The 24,557-nt window shown below is 41.7% G+C and overlaps 1 protein-coding gene across 2 annotated transcripts; it reads left to right on the plus strand.

Moving 5' to 3' along the window:
- The first annotated feature begins 257 nt into the window (after positions 1–257).
- dspb (desmoplakin b) lies at positions 258–24,126 on the plus strand. 2 transcript variants are annotated; one of them, XM_079686990.1, is made up of 24 exons: positions 258–854; positions 2,568–2,646; positions 3,265–3,386; positions 3,477–3,627; positions 4,571–4,696; positions 5,785–5,844; positions 5,945–6,112; positions 6,422–6,526; positions 6,639–6,734; positions 7,186–7,311; positions 7,639–7,791; positions 8,194–8,348; positions 8,438–8,564; positions 8,685–8,871; positions 9,128–9,549; positions 9,675–9,853; positions 10,019–10,157; positions 10,316–10,509; positions 11,139–11,301; positions 11,392–11,475; positions 12,217–12,324; positions 12,487–12,585; positions 13,222–15,048; positions 16,465–24,126. In XM_079686990.1, exons 1-24 carry the CDS (start codon positions 370–372, stop codon positions 23,488–23,490), a joined length of 12,381 nt encoding a protein of 4,126 aa, XP_079543116.1. In that variant the 5' UTR covers positions 258–369; the 3' UTR covers positions 23,491–24,126. The 2 variants fall into 2 exon arrangements, with proteins under 2 accessions (XP_079543116.1, XP_079543117.1); XM_079686991.1 differs by having other exon boundaries at positions 261–854; positions 13,222–13,719.
- The last annotated feature ends 431 nt before the right edge of the window (positions 24,127–24,557 follow it).

The following is a 24,557-nucleotide window of genomic DNA, read 5'->3' on the forward strand; positions in this document are numbered from 1 at the left end:
TAAGGTGTTACAAAAAACAGAAACAGTATGCAAAGGCGGTCACATTTCATAAGTTTTATGTCCCAACTTGTGTCACAAGTGAAAATGGTCCCCACAACGACACAACTGCAAGAACACAAACACACTCTGCCTCCAGCAGAGTTTGGAGGAGAGTTTGGAGGGGAGTGGCACTGAGGAGAAACGTTTTTTGGCTCAGATGGTTGGGGAGGGACAGAGAGGTGTGGTCACCAGCCTCCAAAAACGATCATTCCCTGACGCCTGAGTTCAGTCTGGATCGGAGAGACCGAGGGACCGGGGCCAGCGCACAGAGAGACTAACTTCCTGATGACTTCCCCCCAGTAGGGTTAGGGTGAGCATATCACTGCTAGAATGAGTCATTACGGATCCCAGAATCGCCTGTACCATGGCCAGAGTTCGGCCTCCAAAGGTGACTTGACTGGCAATTACGCACGCAGCGAGGTCGTGCACGGTGGTGGTAATGGATACGATCCCTACCAGGAAGGATACAACACCTACACCTTTTCAAAGTCCTCTGGAGGCGGCATGCCAAGTGGAGCAATGATGAACGGAATGATGTCGGGAGGCACAATGTCCAACGGTATGGGGATAAAAGGCGGACATACAAGCACCATGATGAGCAGTTCGGGAGGCGGCATGTCAGGCGGCATGGGAGGCGGAATGGGAGGCGGCATGGCAAGCGGCATGGCAAGCGGCATGTCAATGTCAGGCGGAATGAGAGGCGGAATGGCAAGTGGCATGGCAAGCGGCATGGCAATGTCAGGCGGAATGGGAGGCGGCATGGCAAGCGGCATGGCAATGTCAGGCGGCGGAGGCGGCATGGGAGGCGGATCGAGGTATGGCTCTATTTTCTTGTTTGTTTAATTAATTAATTTGCGCTTTCCTCACAGTCACCTGTTGCCAGTTTCTTTGCAGCAGGGGAACATGATGTGGCCCTCTCTACAGCGAGGAGGCATACACGCCTGCAAGCTGGTTGCCATTAAATATTGATGATTGATGATGACAGGGCAGGCTCTTTCGTCCCAGTATACATTCCTTTCCAAGTCCTGTCATTTGCAGGTTAAACACATTTCCCCAAACAATGCATGATAATATGTGCAGGGACCATGATTGAAGTGAAATGTTTCTGCATAATACAAATCTGAACTTTGAAAGAACTACGGTTTCATTACGTTTTGGAACAGTTTTTAATGAATTAAGGTTTAACAAAGTCATCCGGTCTCCATACAAATCCAAAGGAGTTTGCAAGATTCATGTCAAAGCATGTGTGCCTTCATAGTTTGTTTGTTGAAGGAGTTATCGTTTCACCTGACTCTTTTATTGCATTGATAACACACTGAGATAATAAAACCAAGCTGCACGGCAATGTCTCAATCATGATTTAAAGCCAGTTTAAAGCTGATGTTCTGCTGATTCCAAAGAAAATGCTGAGATTCTTCCGTCCCTGTAGAGAATAACTGAGTTTAATTTATGGCTCTTAGTGAGCTGCTACATTCCCTCTGCTGTGACAGCTCTACTAGCTTGTTCCAGAAACATGTGTATCAGTTTCAGACCTTCCACTATCACCCACAAGGGAAATATGGCACTGTGGTACTTTGGGAGAAGTGCAGACGGGGCATCTGGCTGACACAATCCCAAGATGTCGACACAATGAAATCTATTGTAGTATAATAGTTTCTGGTTAAGTTATTTGTTAAGAGTTAATATCATGTAGTTTCTGATATCTATGAGCAGGTTTGGTAGAGGCCTCAAAAGATTGGTGCTGGTGTTTTTCAAATTAAAATCCTCACAATTCTTCAGAAATGTATAACTTGACTGATAACCTGACCTGGCCCATAGATCAGCAGCATTTTGGCAGGAACAGCATTGTCCTCAACCTTGTTTTTTTATTTTTCATTGCACCTACCTTTTTTATTTTTTTGGAAGTGCTCAATTGTTCAAACGTTTTGCAAGATATCGTTTTGTAGGCTTTGATTAAATATTTTAATACAAAAATGTGCCTATACTGTATATTATGTAAATAAAAGAAAGTAGAAATCACCTTTTTATTAACTCATTTTCAATTCCAGTATCGGCCTCAAATCCCTTATTTGCCAGAGACACCAACTTTAGTTTTTATTGTAACCACTGCATGTGATGATAATGATAATGTTTTTATTATGGAGCCATGCATACCAGCTTGTAATAGATCACAAGTGCACATTTCTAAATAAAAATGTAGTGTTCGAAATTGAATCATACCAGTTAACATAAGTAGACTGTTCGTTCAAAATGTTTGATAACGCATATTTGTATTACTGTTTTACTGTTACATACTCATACAAAGCCTAATGTGATGCACAGGACATGACATCAAATCTGTGTGGTCTTAGTGGTGAACAAAATTGAAAATGCTCACTTCTCCTTGCATTACATAATACGAACGTTTGTGACTGCTGATCCAAACTGTTGGTGGTTATGCATTTACTACATAATGCATCTGAATATTATTATAACAATGAGCTCGATAGTGACACTTTTAACTCTGCTGCCCCCTGCTGTGGTTTCAGCACCATCCACCAGAGGGCCGTGCTGCTGCAGAACCAGTGCCAGGAGTACCTGAAGAAAGCCGAATACGCCCTTCAATCTGTGAGTCATGACTGGTTGTTATTGCGTTAATGTGGCTGCTTTCCTTCAGGGATGCAATACAATCCTGTCTGAGTCAGATCTAATTCTGTAAGATTTTATCGGCAGACTTGGAAAGATTGAGTTGTTGTCAAAAAAACTGAACATGTGAAAAGGAACCAGGCTGATAGGCTTTTGTTGGGCCTGTTTTTTATTGTCTGTTTTTTTGCAAAGTAATAATAATAATAATAATGCATTTTATTTATATAGCGCTTTTCACAACTCAAAGACGCTTAAAGTAGTAAAAGTAAAGTAGTAAGTTAGTGATAAACCAATAGTTTTTAATGCATAACATTGGTGTGTGATTTATGGCTCCGTGGCATATCCAAATAATCCAACAGACATATTATAAAGTTAGAACATAAAAAAAAAAAAAGCAGATACATTCAAAAACTTTCATTGGTAAACATTGAATGAATCAGATAAAATGGTGAATAATTCTTAGATATTACTCATTTTGCAAACAGAAATATCCAACATTTTTCACATTTTCTAGAGACTGAAACACTTCTGTATCAATATGTTTGGCCTCTGCAATGTGGTTTTGTACACCTCCCTGATTGTTTGGATTATGACTTGCAGGGCGGTTCCGCGGCTGATGTAGAGCGCTACATGATGCTGGCTAAAGAGTCTATAGCGCACATGAGGAACTGCGCCATGGACCTGAGACAACTGGGACAGCCCAATGACAACGTAGTGAGGACGTAAGGAAGACTTCTCCCTTTCCTTCACCCTCCTCTGAATAGCCTTTTTTTAAAAATCCTAAATCTCCTTACTCTCTGCATTACTCGTAGATTGGAGGTATGTAAAGATCAGCTGAAGGTAGTCCAGATGGCCATGACGGGCAGCCTGCACAGGAGGAGGAGCACCAGAGTAAGCTCGGGAGGATGGGAGGAGCCTGGAAGGAGCTTCCAAGATGCTATTGGATGGATTGCACAACGCAAGGTTTGCACGCAAACGCACACGCACACACACGCGCACACACACACACACACACACACACACACACACACACACACACACACACACAAATCTCTCAGGTGAGGTAAAAAAGTGAGGCCATACATGCATTTGATTGACCATACAATATACAGTAAAGCTGGCTACAGTATTGTTATATATTTAGTTGAAGAGATAAGGTTATTTATATATTGAAATGTTATTAGATATAGGTTTGGTCACTTTATTTAAAGCCATGTCAGTCAATATAAGAGTGATAGGAAGTTCCAATTCTGGCGTTTGACTTTTTGGGGAGGGACGACCATTTCAATCACATTTTGAAATTGCCCCTTTTAATAAAAAGGTGTTTAGCATCCTAATTACACTTACACTGATGTGGTTCCTTGGTGACCTGTTTTTTTAGAAGTTGAACCAGCCCCTAGAATATAGCTTAACATGTTTTTATATTGTTTATGTTTTTAATTGATCAAATCGTTCCGATTATAGTTTGCATAATTTGAAATTGCATTGATGTACATTGCAGAATGTAAAAAAAACCCATTTAGAATAGGAAAGCCTTATGCATGGCAAACAGATGCTTTTCAAGCCTTTTCATGCTCATTAATACTTTAAAATTAGAGTTACATGAATGCATTCCTTTGCTGTAAGTAGTTATTGTGGAATGTAAGAAGAACACTTAAGATGACACAGTTGAATTTTTGAAAGATGGTTTTGTTTTGCCTTCAGTTCTCTGACCAATGTTCTTCTGGTAGATTCCTGAGGGTTTTGGTGAAAGGCTCATACAATTCAAAAAAATTAAATAAAAGAAGTCTTGCCGCCACCTGCTGGTGACATTGAGTATGCATATCAGGCAAATGAGAGGCACTCCCTCTCGTGTCTGAAAAACAATGTGTGTTTCTGCTGATGTAAATACATGTTTGTGTTTCAGCGCCTGATTGAAACGGCCCCCTGGGGAGACGACCCTGCATCCATCGAGCAGCAGGTCCTCAGCCACCAGAGCTTCCACAGCGCCAACCAGAGGTCTGCAGAGGTGGACCGGGCCAGAGAGGACCTGGTGGGTTCAGCTGGAACAATGCCAAATGTATTAGTGCTGCAAACAGAAGTCCCAGTGATAGGTGTTTTGAGAGCACATAACCTACCTACCCAAAGACTTTATATTCTACTTACTCAATTTGAATCGGGATTTCAGACTGGCATCTCAATACACACAATGACATATGTATCTTTTTTCAACTATAAATTAGACCAAAATAACAAATCTTGTAAAAAAAGAAAAGAGAACATACAAGCAACCTACATTGACTAATAAATGTTCGTTTTCATGTTCAACATGTTGAAAATGAATTAAATATCCTTTCATTTGTTTTTGATATATCATAGAAAACACTAAAACGGGTGGTTAATATAGTAATTATTATTATACAACTAGAGGGACTCAGATTGAAGAAATCATTTTCAAAATTCAAGCCGCAAATATGAAGATCTCCACAATCTTCAATATGGACATTTCTGGATTTTATATACATTTAAGGTTTATGGAAACGTTTCTATATATAGCATATCATATAACCCTAACCCTAAACTAAATACATATTTTTTTGTGCAAACTAAACAAGACATTTTGAGAAACTGTGATTCATATTTTTCACTCTTATCAGCATTTTAGGGATTATTGTGTTACAAATAAAATGAACCGTTAAACATATGAAATAACTACAAAACAATCCACAAGTCAAACAAATTAATTATATTAAAAGGGGAAACATTGATTGACAATAACTTATAAGATATTGCTTACACATAATGGATTCAACATTATTATTCATATATACATTAATCATCACATCTGACCACCTGGTCATTATTCAAGTATTGTGTTATATCATCACTTTTCTAATCTTTTATCAAGGTCTCTTATGGTATTTTTTATTTATTCTAGCTTCTTCCACCATTAGGAATTAAGTTATACATATTTAACTAATTACTTTGAATATGTTTAATAATTGATATTCTTACAAGGAATAAGTAAGAATAAGAAAACAATTGTGTATTTCCTATGGTGCTTTCCCAAGTGATAGTATTAGAGGGTTATTGTTTAATTACTCTCTACTCACTAACTTGGGTTTGGTTCTTTTCCCACAGATGAAGAATGGAGACAAGGGGAATGTTCATGCTCTGGATCAGGAGTGGGAGAGTCTGCAGGTGAAAAAAAACAGCACTTTACCACAGTAGCGGACACTCCTATACTTGTGTTTTCAGGTGCATTGTTGTATTTAAACATTCTCTTATTTTCCCTTTCTAGAAAATGTCCATTGGTCGAACCGAGCAATTGCAGGAGCTCAAGAAAATCATTCAGGATATTTCCAGAGAGATCATGTGGGTGAACGAACGGGAGGAGGAGGAGCTGATGTTTGACTGGGGAGACAAGAACATCGACAAATACATCCCGAAGAAGCAGGAGGGCTACTCGGTTAGTAAAATTACTCAAAGATTACAAGTTCAGCGAGAACCAGGAGAGAATTGGATTGGTCCAATGAAAATCCATATTTAGGAGCATATAACTAGTCTATTAACATTCTTGGCAATCCTGTAAATCTAAAATACTTTAATTTATGAATTTAATCTGCATTTCATGGGGGAGCAATCATCTGGGATACATTCGATTTTTGGCAGCTGCAGTCAGTCATCCACTTAGAGCGGAGCCACAGAGTGTTCCTCCAGCTGCGTCCCGGTGTCCCATGTGTCCCCTGTGATTACTGAAACTCTTCTTACATCACAGAAACTGATGAGTGCCCTGGAGGAAAAAGAGAAGGACTTGAATAAACTCAAAGGAAAAGTTGATGCACTCCTAAAGAACAACCATCCGGCTTCAGACAAGATCGAGGTGTGTACCGACCCCGTCATCAGTTGACCAACACAGTGTTTACATGCATTTATATGTGTGTAGGGGCCTTATCTAATATTACTCTAATTGTTGTTTTCTATGTGTTTCTCAGGCTTACAGTGACACTCTGCAGACTCAGTGGAGTTGGCTCCTTCAAATCACCAAGTGCATTGATACTCACCTGAAGGAAAATGGCGCTTACAACCAGGTAGAAGGACTCAACATAATAGCAACAGATATAATTGCTTTAAATAAGCATTTCATGCAAAGCAACTAGCAAACTGGAGACACATTTTTTAAAGACTAGCTGGTAAACAGAATGAAGCATTTAGTATGTTAAGGGAGTAATACTGTATTTTCCTAAGGAGTTGGTGGTGGTGACCAAACATTGAGCTAAAATAAGAGTAAGAAACTGTGTTAAGCTGGTGATTACATTTCTATATAGCAGGGGGTCCACTGGTTAAGTTACTGGTTTGATGTAAGCTGTTGATATTTTTGTATTGTTTTCTCCCTCCATAATTTCCTGTCTCCTCCTGAACGTTCAAATATCCATGACAGGCCAAATAATTGCACAAAAAAAAAATGTCAAACTTAAAAACCCACTTAAAAATATGCATTTTTTATCCATTGATACTAATTATCCCTTGTATGCACCCTAGTTCTTTAAAGAGGCCAATGAGACGTACAGCAAGCTGCAGAAGGAACACGAGACGGTCCGTAAGAACTTCATCTGTGACAAGAACACTCCTCTGGAGGACCTAGGGAAGATCCTCAATGGGCTGGAGGTAAACCAGCTTGTTATTTTGTCAATTTCCCCTTTAATAAAAATATCTGATTCTGTAGATGTAGCCAAAACTCGTCTTTAAAATGTGACCTTGGAGTAAGTTGTTAAGACCGGCTGTATAGTCTACCTCCTATTTTATGCATTTTACCTGCCTTTTTTCATTGTGTGTTATATGAATAAGATATTGGTATTATTACTGTTTTCTGTTTGAATAAGCCACAGAACAGTTTGTTATTATTATTATTATTATTATTATTATTATTATTATTATTATTATTAATCTGTATTGTTATTGTTATTGATCTTGTCTTTGTTTTATGTTCTTCAGAAAGAGAAAGAGATCATTATGGAAAACAAGAGGCAGGTTCAGCATCTGGTCCACAAGTCCAGGAGCATTGTGAGGCTGAAACCCAGAAACGCCGAAGACAAGAGCAACAACCAAGTCATCGTCAAAGCCCTGTGTGACTTCAAACGAGAACAGGTCCGTTTTTTTTTAATATGATACACTCTTGGGAAACATTAATATTCATCAAGAATCTAATCTCTGAGTAAGTAAGGGATTTTTTATTTAAATTATACTTTCTTTAGTGTGTTATCTAGCTTGTTGTGCATGTAAATGGTTTGCAACATTTAAAATCCCAAAGTTCCCTGCAGAGGGAGTTTCTCTCCCACACACTCACACATTGAAACAGAAGAATTAGCATGATAGGGCCTTTTAAAACAAAGTTACAAAGTGTAAACATAAACAGTTATAAATAGAGGGCACACATACAAATACAGAAGACACACATAAATGACAGCTTCTATGAATGCTTATGTTCTATCTTATGTTCCCAGAAAAGCTTGTCTTTATTGAAGAATTTCATTTTTTCGGACTCCACAGAAGGTGATCTGCAAGGGAGATGAGGCGATCCTAAATAACAACAGTCAGCGCAGTAAGTGGGACATTACAGGTCCGGGAGGCCTGGATATGTCGGTGCCCTCTGTGTGCCTGATCGTACCCCCCCCTAACCCACTCGGCATCAGTCTGGCCAACAAGTAAGGGGCAACAATTGTTTCTTTGGCAGAGAAGAAGGTGCAATAAATGTTGTTGTGAGGTAAAGGTTCATATGTTGTGTTATCCTTAGGAATGAGCAGTACTACGACGCCATCATGTCAATCTGGAATCAGCTGTACATCAACGTCAAGAGTCTCATCGCCTGGCAGTACTGCCTCATTGATATCAGACAAATCAACTCCCTCACCATGACCATGGTAAGTGATGAATACACTCTCTGAAGTTAGCCTAAAGTATTATTAGTATGTTTAAATGAAGTGCATTTCCCTACATTTTGGTTTCTGTTTCAAACGTAATGTTTGTCTGTGTGTGTTCAGCTGTCCCACATGCCTCCTGAGGAATACCGGCAACTCATCAAGCGCATGGAGACTCGTTTCGAGGAGTTCAAGTTGTGCAGCTACGGCTCCGAGATGTTTACTGACGATGACAAGATTGGCTTGGATAACCAGTTCAACGGAGCCCAGGCCCACTACGAGGGGCTGGTGGTTCAGCTGCCTGCTTACAGTCAGTATTACACATGCATGAAAACAATGTATTACATCTTAGATTTTTGATTGTTAACTGTGTCATTTTGTTTTGATAATGAACAAAATAATGATTAGATGCCAATGAAAGCAACGGCCATGAATCACAATTGATTTGAGATCTTAATAATAATGCACCCTCTGTTCTTTTCATTTGAAGTCCCCTAATCACAATAACCAGCTAATTATGTTTTTGACAACCAATTATTAAAAAAAACACCTGTGTCTTCTCACAGCTGGGAGATTAGAAGCAGAACGAGCAGCGGATCAGAAAAACACACAGTACCTGATCCTGATACAGCAACAGCAGGAGCAGCAGCTACTACTGGAGCAACAGGCTGCAGCAGAGGCGGAGGCCAGGAGACTTGAAGAACTACGAAGAAAAGAAGAGGTTAAGAAAGTGAAGAAGACGGAGGTCAAAGTGGTAAATAAAGTACATAAGAAGGAAGAAGTTAAAGCCACCAAGGCAGAGGCTGCGAAGAAGGTGGGGAAAGTGTCCTCCTCTTCTTCCTCCTTCTCTTCCTCCCGCAGTTTATCTGAGTTGCACACGCTCAGACTCAAGCTGGAGGGCGCCGAGGGCATGCTGAGTCAGCATGTTCACATCTGCCTCGGAGACGACGGGATACGCGACTGTGGCCTTACGATCTCTCAGTTAGAGGTAGACACGCAAGCTCATTAATACAAGAAGAACAGTTTACAGTATTAAATGGTTACAGAAAACTAATATTGTTCCAAATACGTACGCATTGCAATAATTGTAATTGATTGTATGTTTCCCTACAGACGGTGCAGCAGGATGTCCACTTCATGAACGAGGAATACGTACGTCTGAGGGAGAAAATCTTGAAGGAGCTGGAGGGCATGAATGACCCGGATAAAGCCCAGTTCCTACGCAGTGAGATTGAGATTATTAACCAGAGACTGGGCGGTCTTGAGAGCAGCTCGTCAGCTTACCTGCAGCGGTAAGATCCCAAACTAAGATGTCCTAACGTTACTTTGTATATTAATATGACCCTTTTTTACATTTTGTATATGTTACTTAACCAATAAATATGTAAAATCAGCTACTCTGACTCATTAATCTAACTAAATATATGATTTCCATTGTATTTCTTCCTGTCTATCAGGCTCCAGGCTCTAAGGGACATGCTGGAGAGCGTGGCACGAGCTGAAGACATAGTGAAAGTTCATGAAGCAAGGCTAACAGAAAAAGAGACCACTTCCCTGACGCCCAGTGAGGTGGAGGATTACATGTCGACCCTTAAGGTATTTGATAGAACATCTTACAATTTCACACATTTTTTGCAACAGTATCTGCAATTTGCACCAACCAGCTTCTGACTTTTTTACATACGGTGCATCCCATGCTACTTGAAAATATCTTGATTACATGTGAGGTTTTGTTCTGTGTTGTTGATGTGTAGAATATCAAAGCAGAGCTGGATATGAAGAAGTCAGTGTTGGCCTCCATGGAGGCAGAGTTATCCCAGGCCAACCACTGGAACGGCCAGGTGGGCGCGCCCTTCTACAGGTGTGACATGATGCTATCCAAATACAGTGAGCAGGTGGGCCTGCTGACTGACCGCTGGAAGCGAATCCAAGCTCAGATTGACACCAGGTATGGCTTCCTCTCTCTTTCATATCTATTTTATACAAATGCCACCACCAACTGGTTGTTGCATGCACATTCAAGACAGATTTAAGAATGTAAAAAGGCTCAAGCATTCTCATGTTTTTGTTGAATGTATGGCATCTTTTTAATAGTGAGACGCGTCAAATTAAATGTAAGAGAAGATGAGCTAATGTTGAATATTTCTGTTACTTTAACTATTTGTTGATCAATACACAGACTATGAGGCACATTGCTAACATGTTATAGCTTATTCTTTGTTGCTTAATTTGTATGAATTGTAAATCGAACACCTTTTGATTTCTGAATGCTGATCGGGTCAAATCATTTTTAGGTGACACCTTGGGCTCTCAGAACTCGTGATGGGCATTTTTCATTATTTCTTGACTTTTTAAACATGCAGTTAATAAATGAATTAAGAAAATCTGCAATCTATAAAATAATCCTATAATACAGCCCTTGACACGGGACGGCTTGCATCGGATTAGAGTGTTGTGTAGACAGGAACTCATTCCTCCGTCTCTGTATCTCACATGAATTCATAGTAATCTTCATTTATACTGAAAAACATGAAGAAGATTGGTTTCTTTATTTCAATTGTGTTCTCCTGCTTGCAGAGTCCAGGATTTGCAGGTGTATCACCCTCAGCTGGAGCACTACAAGCAGCGCAGCACCTCCATTATTGACTGGATTGATACCACACGGAAGAAACAAGACAGCCTGCGGGCCACCAAGATCGAGAGCATCCCTGCACTGACGGAGCATATTACCAAACAGAAGGTGTCCCGCTCAGCCATTTGTTTCTATTCATTAACTTATACACTATGACTTCAATTCATCTGACATCTTTATATTATTGTTTCCCTAAAGGCTCTGAACTCAGAAATCAAAGCGAAGAGGGAGACAGTGGAGCGAGTGCTGAGGGACAACGAGGCCTGTGTGAGCTCTATCAAAGTGAGGAGACCTTCATAGATACAAATTCACTTTTTTAAATCAAATCATATTACACTACGGATGTACCAATGCATCGGTCAGACATGCTGGGAAGAGGTTTCCCAACTCCTACACTTTGTCTATAGTGGCACCGCTCGTTCAGACTCCGTCGCAGCGGAGCAGAAGTTATCTATCTGAGGCAAACGCACAAAAACTCACCATCAAAGACAAAAGGAATCAAATGAAAGCAATGACTTTTGGAACTTAAAATCTCCTCACTGAGGAGACAGTAGTACAGCAGACCAAAGAGATTTCGTAAAAAATATTATTAAGATTTTAGTCTCATTCAAAGATAGTGTTATAAAGGACAGACAAATATATTGTAATATCTTTTTATTTAAAAAATAAGAAAATAGCAGCAACAATCGGCAGAGACATTTTTAAATATGTGCACTACTGTCAAACATTTCAAAAATATGTAAAAAACAAAAAAAGTCATTATTATTATTGCTTTTCTATACTAACTGATCAATACTCAAACAATCCACTAAACCAACTATCCCTCTTATTCAACATAATTTCACCGATTGATACGCACATACTTTTAATATTCGTGGTGCTTTGCAAATGTAGTGTTATTGAAGTACATTATTACTTCCTTTGTACATTGTTTGTGCAGTCTTACATTTCCCCAGATTACTTCATTTGAATGAAACAAAAACATGTGTTGGTGTGCTCCTGACATCCCCGTTTGTTTTACAGGACTATGAGACAGACTTGGCAGCTTACAGCTCTGGTTTAGAGACTTTGCTCAACATCCCCGTCAAAAGGACAATGCTGAAGTCGCCAACGATGGATCTCAATGTGGAAGTAATAAAACTGGAAAAGCTGTCTATCATTAAAAACTGAAACAACATTTTGTGCATTTATTAATGAATGCTATAAAAGGGGATCAGGGACATTTCTCAGAAACTGTGAAGTTGACTTTTGTTCTTTCTAAATTAATCCTTGAGTTTGCCTTGTTTTTTCCAGGCTACACAAATGCAAACCCGTTACATGGAGTTGCTCGCCCATTCTGATGACTACTCCAAATTCCTGGGAGTGATGCAGAAAAACATGGAGGAGCTCAAGGTACTGTTGTGTTTATAATTATTATTTTTAAAACATCCAAATGTTGTGTCTTACTGAATGTTTTAGCTTTGTTTGTTTGTTTGTGATCAGCTTTTATTAACATCCTGCCAGGGGACTATGAATAGACTTTGGCTTCATGTGTTGCATACACAGTAGGTGATCATTATTAAATAAATAATGAATGCTCATTGTACACGATGTTGAAAGATTAAAGTTGAGTTACACTGAGGGAACACTTAGGTGTTGGACATGTAATATTAAAAGGTGCACTAATTAGCAGATAACTCAAAAGTCTATTCCCAATTTAGCAGTTATTCTCAGCTCTAAAGCACGCTTCAGTATTATTATTATGTTACATTTCAAGATGGAACAAGTTGGTGTCAAGCTGTTGAAGAAATCGTAGCTTCTAGAAGCTAAAGAGACAGATGTTTTTCCTCCGAAGACTGTGGCAATCTGAAGCAAGCTAAAAGGAGCAGGATATTGGCAGGATTTGACCTTAAGCTAAATGTAACATTGCGTGTGGTAAATTTTTTAAATAGCCAAATGTCTCATAGAACCACATCTAGGTGATGGTGTGCCAGTCGCAAAGTTCTGTAAAATACCGCTGCATTCACCTTTGCTTCATCTTGCTTTCAGATTCGTAACACCAGGATTGACCTGTTGGAAGAAGAACTTCGCCTGCTGAGAGAAAACATGCAAGACAGCCATGCCAAGAACAAATCTCTGGAAGACGCCGTTACACGTTACCAGCTGGAGTTGTCCAACTCGAAGGACCAGCTGCTGTCAATGGAGGAGGTGAAGCACATAACTACGCAGAAGTGCAATGCCACCAAGGACAGCCTGGACGGCTACCAGAGCCAAATGTCAGACCTCACCGATAAGGTGACTCGTCTCCAATATATGCTCGATGAAGAAAAGAGGAAGAAGAAGCTGGCAGAGGAGCGCTACACTACACAGCAGGAGGAGTACGAGTTGGTGCTGAGGAAGAGGCAGAAGGAGCTGGAGACGGTCAGCTGGTCCAAGGTGGAGTTGGAGAAGAATGTGTCAACTAAGGAGCACGAAATGGAACAGCTGCGGCGGCAGCTGGCTGAGGAGGCCGCCAGGATCAAGGAGCTTCAGAGGGAGATGTCAAAGGTAAGGAGCCAATGCAGTACGGAGATCAATAATTTAAAGCTCAGCTACGAATCCCACATCCACGTCAGCCGCACAGACACCCATAGGCTGTCAGCCAAGAAGGAGGAGGATACAGCAGATCTCCAGCTGCAGTACAACGCGGTGGAGGCAGAGAGGAGGGATCTGGAGGAGCAGCTCAGCATGCTCAGGATGTCTATGAGCAAGGCTGAGGAACAACGGCAAAGGGCAGAAATAGAAGCTCACAGCAAGCGTTCTGTCGCCGAAGAGGAAGGGTGCAGGCGTAGGGATCTGGAAATTGAGTTGGAGCAGCTGAGGAGTCAGAGTGATGAGGAAATTAGGCGGTATAAAAAGGAGCTGGCGGAGGTCATGAAGAGACTGCAGGAGAAGAGTGACGAGCTGGCCTACATAACTCACAGTCTGGAGGAGGAGACCCGCAGGAGGAGAACTATAGAGGAAGGGCAGCTTGTGCTTGAACAGACATTGGCCCAGCTGCAGGTGAAGCTCACCAGTTCATCAGTGGCTTTTACCCAGTTGGGCGTGTGCGAGGAGGAGCTTCAGAAGATCCGCTCCGATCTGGAAAAGGAGAGCAGGGGGCGAATCAGAGTAGAACAGAATTTAAGCAAGTTACAGGGACGAATGAAAGACATTCAGGATGTTAGAGATGGGCTGGAGAGCCAAGTGGAGAATCTGAGGAAGACTAACCAGGAGGAAGTGGCCAGAAGAAGGCAAGTAGAAAGAGAGCTGGAGAACACCACCAGTGCCATGACAGAGTACGTCAGCACCCTTACCACTCTACGCCAGAGCCAAGAACACACCAGTGTGTCAGAAAAGAAAGGTGAAGAAGAGCGTCTTAGGTTGCAGGAGGAACTGGAGAGAAGTGTAACACAAAACAAGGCATCTGCAGAGCGCATGTCAAAGATGAGTGCCGAGCTCAAGGCTCTGCAGCAACAACTCCTCCAGGAGCAGGCCAGAGGCAAAGAGGCAAACCTCAGGAACGAGAGCCTTTACAAAACTATAGAAGAGAAGAGTAAGGTACTGAATGCGAGCTCTGTTGAGCTTGAAAGGCTAAAGGTGATGACAGAAACCCAGACCAAAGAGAGGCTCAAGCTAGAGGAGGAACTAAGGGCAACACGCCATGACAAAGAGGAACTCCTGAGAAGCAAACAGGGAAGTGCTGATGAGCTCTCCTCCCAGATTAGTGCCCTGGAGCTGCAGCTGAAGGCCAGTGAGCGCAGCAATGTAGATTACCACAACCTGATCTCAGAGCTTTCCTCAGAGAGGGAGAAAATCAAGCTGGAGACTGAGAAAATACGAAAGCAGGCCACCGAGGTACATCGAAGTTTGGCACTAACTCGTGGACTGCTCTCCGCTTTCCAAATCAGAGTCCCAATTCGGATCAATCAAGTAGCTAATAGTAGCTTAATTCAAGTGTTCGCTTGCATGCTGGAACACCTCTAGTTCCTCTGTAGAAGCCTCCCACTTGGAGACTCTGATTTGAACACATATGTCTGTATGTGTTTGCATAGGTTTGCATGTCAGTAACTTTCATGCAAGCATACATTGTGCCTTTCTGCCTGCCGACCTCCCCAAACAACTGTCTCCCTGCCCACACTGTGCATAGATGTGCAGTCTGCATGCTTTGTTGCCTTTTTTCTTTTTTCGCCAAGGATGATCAACAACAAAAATGACATCATTACCTTCAGTCCTCCACAGTTTGATGCTGTTTATCATTTCATTGAAGCATCTTGATGTACTTTAAGACACTCTTTGCAAACTTGTTAAAACAGCACTGCTATTCATTGAAATTATCCACAATTTATTACAGTATTAGAGGCACCTCTTCTTGTTAGGCCATTACATCAAGATTGAATCATCTATTGACATTAATACATGTGCTGTTTTACAAATTTACAAAATGTTCATAGTAGTAGTCAAAACAGTTGCTCTCTTTTTTGTATCTAAAGTTGTTATGTACAATGTAGTTTGTCTTCAGGATTGGGAAGGTTGATTTTACAATGAAAATCCATTACTTTTGAAATTTGAAAATGTGTTTTTGCTTCTTGATCATTTAAAAAAGAGAATACTACTGTAATGTCATTATGATATAGTGAAACTTCCCAGTCTTGTTAGACATTGTGCTGTTTGCACCTTTCTTCTGAAGGGAATCAGTTTACATATTATATTGGTCATTTAAAAATGCTAATTATATCTTGGCGGAACGCACACATACTAACCTTTTATTTTACTATTTTAATAATCGTTAAAATTGATTGAATCCATTCAATTGCTTTTTTAGATTAAATACTTGGGCATGTTCTGGTTTAGTATACATTGTCCCATTTGAAATGAACATAGAAGCAGGACGAAGGAACACAAACTAGAGCAGAACAGAACCAAAACATTTTGCGACATCCCTTCTGTCGCTTTTAATTCATCTATGAGCTCAAATGTAAGACCTCCTTTCAGTATCCTGCTGCATGAATAGATCAAGTATGTGTGCTGTCCTCCTTTATAGTGTTTAACTTTAACAATAAGGTTATCAAGCAACAGTACAAATTGTGTGTAATTTAATTTTGATAGTAGCATGATCATTTCTGATTCTATTCCAACATGTTCTATCCCAGTGTCATTGGTTCTGTAATTGTATGCTGTGATGTAAAATGCATAAAATAATGCTTTGGATATGCAGTAAATATATCAATGTATTTATCAATCTTTCTCTTTTTTCCCTCTATTTTTCTACAGACAAAAGTCACGATGCAAACCATCCAGTCCCAGTACAGCGAGATAGAGATAGAGAGAGATAATCTTTTGAGGAAAGTACAATCATCAGACAAGGATAGAGATAGCTGCCGCATACTGGAAGAGGAACTCAGGCTAATTAAATCGTCCAAAGACTCTGAGCTGCGTCGTCTACAAGAGGATAACGAGAGGGTGAAGAAGGAATTCAATTACTGGAAGGACCAGTGTGAAAGTAAGCAGGACATGATAAGGCAATATGATACAGAAAAGAATCGTATGGAGAGTGAAAAGAAGACTTTGAAAAGTGAGATGGATAGGCTGATGCGGGAACTCAAGGAGCTTGAAGAGAAATATAAAAGTAGGCTGTCAGACAAGGAGAAGGAACTGAGGGATGTGGCCATTGTCAGAAAAAACATGGAAACTCAGCTGACAAAAGCTAAAGAGACGCCAGCCGTGGATCCCTCCTCTTTGGTTTTTGATGGAGTCCGTAAGCCAGTCACAGCTGACCAGTTGCTTGACTGTGCAGTCTTGGACCAACCAACATTTAGCCAACTTGTAAAGGGACAAAAGACTGTCCCTGGGGTGTCTGATGACAAAAAGGTTAATCTCAAAGGGACAGGTCCAATAGCTGGGGTGGTAGTTGAAGGTCCGAAAGGTCCAGGGTCTATTATTGGACCCCTATACAAAATGACATTAACTGAAGCCAAGAAAGAGAATCTTCTGCCACCAGATTGTGTTTACCTGCTATTGGATGCACAGGCTGCAACAGGCCACATAATTGACCCCAGAACTAATCAGAAGTTTACAGTTGAAGAGGCATGTGCTCAAGGTGTGGTTGATGAAGAGGAAAGGGAGAGGTTGCTAGCAGCAGAGGGTGCAGCTGTAGGATATCGTGGTCCTGGCACCAGCAAACCCCTATCAGTATTTCAGGCCATGAAGAAAGGACTGATTGACAAGAACACAACATTGCGTCTACTACAAGCCCAGGAGTCTGTGGGGGGCATTCTAGATCCTGTACTCAGTGTGTTTCTTCCCAAAGACAAAGCCATTGAGCGTAACCTAATCAATGATGACATAAAACGTGCTCTGAATCAGGAGCCTGAGTTGTACATGGACCCAGAAAGTGAGGATGGCGTAACCTATATGTCAATGAAGAAGAGATGCAAGGTAGAACTACACACAGGCCTTCTTCTGCTTCCTGTCCCTGAGAAGGTAGATCATTCCAAACTAGTCTTTGATGGTGTTCGGAAACCTGTCACAGCCAAGCAGCTGCTGGATTGTGGTGTCCTGGACAAGCCAACGTTTAAAGATCTAGAAAAGGGAAAGAAAACAGTCCCGGAGGTGTCTGATGACAAAAAGGTGCCATTGAAAGGGACTGGGCCTATTGCTGGGGTTGTAGCTGGGACTAGAGGGAAAATGTCTTTTACAGAAGCCAAAAAACAGATGCTTATTGGTGAAGATAGTGCAGATTTGCTACTGGAAGCCCAAGCTGCTACAGGCCACATCATTGACCCTAAAACTAATCAGAAGCTAACTGTAGAGGAGGCATGTGCCAGAGGGGTGGTAGACATTAGGGATAGAGACAAATTATTGGCAGCTGAAGCTGCTGCTGTGGGATACAACCATTATGGTACAACCAAGCCTCTCTCAGTGTTTGAGGCAATGAAGAAGGATGTTATTGACAGAGAGGCTGGACTACGTCTCCTGCAGGCCCAGGAGTCTGTGGGTGGCATTCTAGATCCTAATCTTAGTGTGTTCCTCCCTAAAGAAACAGCTATCAAGCGCAGACTTTTGGATGAAAACCTCAGAAAAGCTCTAAACCAGAGTCCTAAATGTTACCTTGACCCAGAAACTGAGCTTGAAGACAGCTATGAAGCATTGAAAAAAAGATGCACAATAGAGCCTCACACAGGTATGTTACTTTTGCCAATTACTGAGAAGCAAGACCCTTCCAAACTGACTTTTGATGGTGTCCGTAAGACAGTTACAGCGCAGCAGTTGCTTGATTGTGGGGTCTTGGACAAACTAACATTCGACCAACTAATAAAGGGAGAGAAAACTGTCCCAGAGGTGTCTTTGGATAAGAAGGTGTTTTTAAAGGGGACCGGATCAATTGCTGGGGTAGCAGCTGGACCTATGGGGAAAATGTCTCTATCGGAGGCTAAGAAACAAATGCTCATGTCCTCAGAGATTGCAGATTTGCTTCTGGATGCACAGGCTGCCACGGGTCACATCATTGACCCTTTAACCAATCAGAAGTTGACAGTAGAGGAAGCATGTGCTCAAAGAGTGGTGGACATTAGGGATCGAGATAGACTCTTGAAAGCAGAAGCTGCGGCTGTAGGCTACCGGGATCCTAGCACAGCAAAGCCTCTGTCAGTGTTTGAGGCAATGAAAAAGGGTCTAATTGATAGGAAGACTGGGCTTCGTCTCCTGCAGGCCCAGGAGTCTGCCGGAGGCATTCTAGATCCTAATCTCAGTGTGTTCCTTCCTAAAGACACAGCTATCAAGCGTAACCTTTTGGATGAGGACCTCTATCGGGCTCTAAACCAGAGTCCTTCGTGCTACATTGACCCAGACACCGAGCGTGAGGCCAGCTATGGGTCTTTAAAGAAGAGAAGCAAAACAGAGTCTCACACAGGCCTGATACTTCTGCCAATAACTGAGAGGAAAGACCCTTCCAAACTGACTTTTGATGGTGTCCGTAAGACAGTTACAGCGCAGCAGTTGCTTGATTGTGGGGTCTTGGACAAACCAACATTCAACCAACTAATAAAGGGAGAGAAAACTGTCCCAGAGGTGTCTTTGGATAAGAAGGTGTTTTTAAAGGGGACCGGATCAATTGCTGGGGTAGCAGCTGGACCTATGGGGAAAATGTCTCTATCGGAGGCTAAGAAACAAATGCTCATGCCCTCAGAGAGTGCAGATTTGCTTCTGGATGCACAGGCTGCCACGGGTCACATCATTGACCCTTCAACCAATCAGAAGTTGACAGTAGAGGAAGCATGTGCCAAAAGAGTGGTGGACATTAGGGATCGAGATAGACTCTTGAAAGCAGAAGCTGCGGCTGTAGGCTACCGGGATCCTGGCACAGCAAAGCCTCTGTCAGTGTTTGAGGCAATGAAGAAGGGCCTAATTGATAGGAACACTGGGCTTCGTCTCCTGCAGGCCCAGGAGTCCGCCGGAGGCATTCTAGATCCTAATCTCAGTGTGTTCCTTCCTAAAGACACAGCTATCAAGCGTAACCTTTTGGATGAGGACCTCTATCGGGCTCTAAACCAGAGTCCTTCGTGCTACATTGACCCAGACACCGAGCGCGAGGCCAGCTATGGATCTTTAAAGAAGAGAAGCAAAACAGAGTCTCACACAGGCCTGATACTTCTGCCAATAATTGAGAGGAAAGACCCTTCCAAACTGATGTTTGATGGAATCCGCAAGCCAGTCTCAGCACAGCAGTTGTTTGAATGTGGAGTCCTTGACAAACCAACATTTAATCAGCTTGTGAGAGGGGAGAAATCTGTCCAAGATGTGTCTATTGAAAAGATGGTCTATCTAAAGGGTACTGGACCCATTGCTGGGGTGGTAGCTGAATGTGAAATAAAAATGTCTTTCTTAGATGCCAAGAAACAAATGCTCCTGCAACCAGAAAGTGCAGATTTGCTGCTCGAAGCTCAGGCTGCCACAGGCTATATAATTGACCCGAAAACTAATCAGAAGCTGACAGTAGAAGAGGCATGCGCCAGAGGGGTGATTGACATTCAAAATCGAGACAGATTATTGGTAGCAGAGTCTGCTGCTGTTGGCTTTAAGGAACCTAGGTCAAACAAGCTTCTCTCAGTGTTTGAGGCTATGAAGAAGGGTCTCATTGACAAAAAAATTGGGCTTCGCCTGTTGCAGGCCCAGGAATCTGCGGGAGGTATTATAGATCCCAATCTCAGTGTGTTCCTCCCCAAAGATACAGCTATCAAGCGCAACCTCTTAGATGAAAACCTCCGTCAAGCTCTAAACCAGAGTCCGGAATGTTACCGTGATCCAGAAACTGAACAAAATACCAGCTATGGGTCTTTGAAGGAAAAATGCATGATAGAGCCTCAAGAAAGCCTACAACTTTTGCCAGTCTCTAACAAATGTGACCCCTCCAAACTTCTCTTTGATGGTGTTCGTAAGTCCGTCACAGCACAACAGTTGCTTGATTGTGGAATCCTGGACAAATCAACATTTAATCAACTAATAAATGGGGAGAAAAATGTTGCAGAGGTGTCTGTGGATAAAATGGTATTTCTGAAGGGGACGGGGTCAATTGCCGGTGTTGCAGCTGGACCTTTAAGAAAAATGTCTTTCACAGAAGCCAAGAAACAGAACATTATGTCATCCAACAGTGCCGACATGCTTCTGTATGCTCAGGCAGCCACTGGAAAAATAATTGATCCCCAAACTAATCAAAAACTGACAGTGAAAGAAGCATGTGCTAGAGGAGTAGTGGATAAGGAGGATGAATCAAAGTTGTTTGCAGCTGAAGCTGCTGCTATAGGTTACAGAGACCCAAATAGTGGCAAGCTCCTGTCAGCAGGCCAGGCCATGAAGAAGGGATTAATTGACAAGGACACAGCTCTACGTATACTTCAGGCTCAAGAGTCTGTAGGGGGTATTTTGGACCCTGCCCTCAGCGTATTCTTTCCGAAAGATATTGCTAAGGATAGGGATCTCATAGATGACGACCTATATCAGGCCCTGAATAATTCTCCTAAGTGTTATCTGGACCCAAACTCCCAACAAGCAACTACATATGTATCTCTGAAGAAAAAATGCAAAGCTGATCCAAGCACAGGTCTCTTGCTCCTCCCTGAGCCTAAGAAGCCAATAACTTTCCCGGGGCTCAGAGGCAAGGTGTCGGTCATAGATCTAGTGAATGCAAACCTATTAAATCAGTCGGATGTGGAAAAACTGGGGGATGGCAGATTGACGTGCAAGGACATTGAAGACCGCCTGCGCTCCTACCTGAAAGGTTCCACATGCATAGCAGGAGTTTATGATGAGGCCACGGATAAGGTGATGCCGGTCTATCACGCAATGAAAGCTGGACTGTTGCAACCTGGGACCACCTTGGAACTGCTTGAGGCCCAGGCAGCCTCCGGTTTTATAGTTGATCCTGTCAACAATCATTACCTTACTGTAACTGATGCCTACAATAAAAAACTGTTTGGGCCAGAGTTTAAAGACAACTTGCTATCAGCAGAGAGGGCTGTGACTGGTTACAAACTGCCGGGTACAGACAAGATTATCTCCCTTGTTCAGGCCATAGAGAGAGGTCTAGTGGAGAAAGGTCATGGCATCCGTCTACTAGACGCCCAGATTGCCAGCGGTGGTATCATTGATCCTGAACACAGCCATCGTGTTGACATTAAAGTAGCATACAAGAGAGGTTACTTTAATGAAGAAATTAACAAGACCCTGACTGATCAGAGTGGTGAGACTCTGGGCTACTTTGATCCTAACACAGAAGAAAACATAACCTATCTGGAGCTTAAGAAACGCTGTATCACAGATAAGAAGACGGGCCTCATCCTTTTGCCTATAATGGACAAGGACGAGCTAGAGTCAACTCTGAGTAACCGCACACGAAAGAGGAGAGTGGTTATTGTGGACCCAGAGACTAATAAAGAGATGACAGTACGTGAAGCATATGACAAAGGTTATATTGACCATGACACGTTCCTGGAGCTGTCCGATCAGGAGTGTGAGTGGGAAGAGATAACTACCACTGCTCCAGATGGTTCTGTAGAGTTGATTATCATCATGGACAAGAAGTCTGGAAGAAAGTATGATATATTTGAGCTGATTGGAAAGCGAATTATTAGTCAGTCCCATTTAGATGATTACACATCACGTAAAATCACTCTTACCCAATTTGCAGACATCGTCACCAGCAAGACCAAACGTGGATCATCATCATCAACATCATCTTCATCAAAATCAAAATCAGTTGCCCCAGTTACATGTTCAACTACATCATCTTCAACTTTAAAAACATCAGCAGTCTCGGTTCCATTGTCCGGGAAATTATCTTCTTCACCATCAGTCCCCCTAAGACCCTTATCACCTACCCTTGCCAAGATGACCACAACAAGAACTACCACATTCACAGAGCGAAGCGCTTCAACCAGTAGTACAGCTCATGACTCATCTGACTCTCTAAGGGGTATATCCAGTGTTTCTCTCACCCTAGCCTCTGTTGCTGAATCAGTGGGGGAACAGGAACCTGTGGGTGCCATATTTCACACAGATACATTAGAGAAAATATCCATCACAGAGGCTCTAAATCGTGGTTTGTTGGATTCCATCACTGCCCAGAGACTGCTGGAGGCTCAGGCCTGCACTGGAGGAATAATTGATCCCACAAATGGCCGTAGGCTAAGCATCCAAGAGGCTACCCGACAGGGCATAATAAATGATGACATGGCCCATAAGCTCAAGCCTGCCCAAAAAGCCTACTTTGGCTTTGAGGACGTAAAGACCAAGAAGAAGATGTCTGCTGCTCAGGCCATGAAGGAGATGTGGCTGCCATATGAGGCAGGGAATAGGTTCCTGGAGTTCCAGGCTGCCACAGGGGGGGTTTATGACCCAGAAATGGGCTGTCGAAGAACCATGCAAGACGCCATTCAAATGGGATGGCTGACTGTAAGAGCAGCTCAGAATCTCCAAGACCTCAGAAACCACACAAAGAACATGACCTGCCCAAAGACCAAACTTAAGATCTCTTACAAGGAGGCTATGGATAATTGTCTGGTGGAGGAAAGCAATGGGATGAAAATGCTCCAGGCATCATCTGAGTCTTCCAGAGGAATCAGCAGTCCCTACAATGCCTCCTCTGCCCCAGGATCCGCTGGTGGCTCCAGGAGTGGTTCACGCAGTGGTTCACGACGCAGCTCCCGCCGGAGCAGTGTTGACCTAGGTTCCCCCCTCTCCTTATCAACTTCTTACCAGAGTCGTACAACCTTCAATACACTCTCCCCAAGATCTACTTATTAAAATGAAAGATCAGGCGCAATAATTCTCTTGCCAATTAGTCAGTTTGTTAAAACTATACTGGTTGTTTAAAAAATAATTGTGTGTTGTATATGAGGAGAAAAATTCTAACTATTTTCCTTGAAAGGTTTGTTTTGTTCTTTGCATTGTTTTAGTTTTAGCTCTGTTGTTGCTATGCTTTTAAAATGCTTGTGTACAAGTTATTGTTAAAATGAACACTTTCAAGACATTTTTCGTAGAAATTGACTCAAGTATTATTGGGCCTCTGAAGGTATTTGAATTTTTTTTCAAGTTAATACAATTGACAGGCACTATTGCCCCTATTGTCCCTAAAATAGGCTTAGAAATTATCACCATATTCTTGAATAAATATATTACAGATATGTTATTTTAATCGTTGTAGAATACTCATTTATTTTTAAGCTTTGCATTGGTAAAACAATAATGTTCTGTATACATTCATTTTTGAAATACCTATTTTGTGAAGGCAGGGATGCAAGGTTTGGTTACATATATTGGCTTAAGTATTCTTTTCACTGAATCAGTTGTCAGCCATTGGTGTTTTTTTCCTTGGTGCTTTGGTTTTATAACAGTTTCTCAATATCTCAAAAATAAAAGCTAACATTTGTCTTTTGCTCATATGGATTCATGTCTGTTCTTGTTCATGGTCTGTTTTCATGCAACACTTTTTATTTAAAAGAATCAGGTTTATTACCCAGATGGTTTTTCTCATGCAAGAAATTTGCTTTGATGTTTTGGAGCAAGATACATTTAAGATGAAAGTACTGAACATTCCAGAAACAAATATTAAAGCTAGAATACAAAAATTATACAATATAGAAAAAAAAGAAGATTTGCATTCAAAAATAAAAAGAGTATTACAAGTTAATGATTGTTAAGTTAAAGTTGCAACTGAAGCTAAATAATGCTTGACCGAAATGTCAGTGCTATATGTTTTAAATTTCTGATTGGGCCAAATTGGATACATTCAATTCAAATTCCATAACCTTTTTTAGGTTGTTAGTTGTTACCACTATCAATCTTTAGCTTGTCTCAAACTAAATATGGTA

This window comes from Notothenia rossii (genome assembly GCF_949606895.1).
Source record: "Notothenia rossii genome assembly, chromosome: 1".
Classification (NCBI taxonomy): domain Eukaryota; kingdom Metazoa; phylum Chordata; class Actinopteri; order Perciformes; family Nototheniidae; genus Notothenia; species Notothenia rossii.

Excerpts from the sequence above, each read along its gene's own strand:
- dspb (XM_079686990.1), top strand. The coding sequence starts at position 370 with ATGAGTCATTACGGATCCCAGAATCGCCTGTACCATGGCCAGAGTTCG. Across the intron at positions 5,845-5,944 it reads AGGAGTGGGAGAGTCTGCAG|AAAATGTCCATTGGTCGAAC; the intron begins GTGAAAAAAAAC and ends TTCCCTTTCTAG. Across the intron at positions 15,049-16,464 it reads TACGAAAGCAGGCCACCGAG|ACAAAAGTCACGATGCAAAC; the intron begins GTACATCGAAGT and ends ATTTTTCTACAG.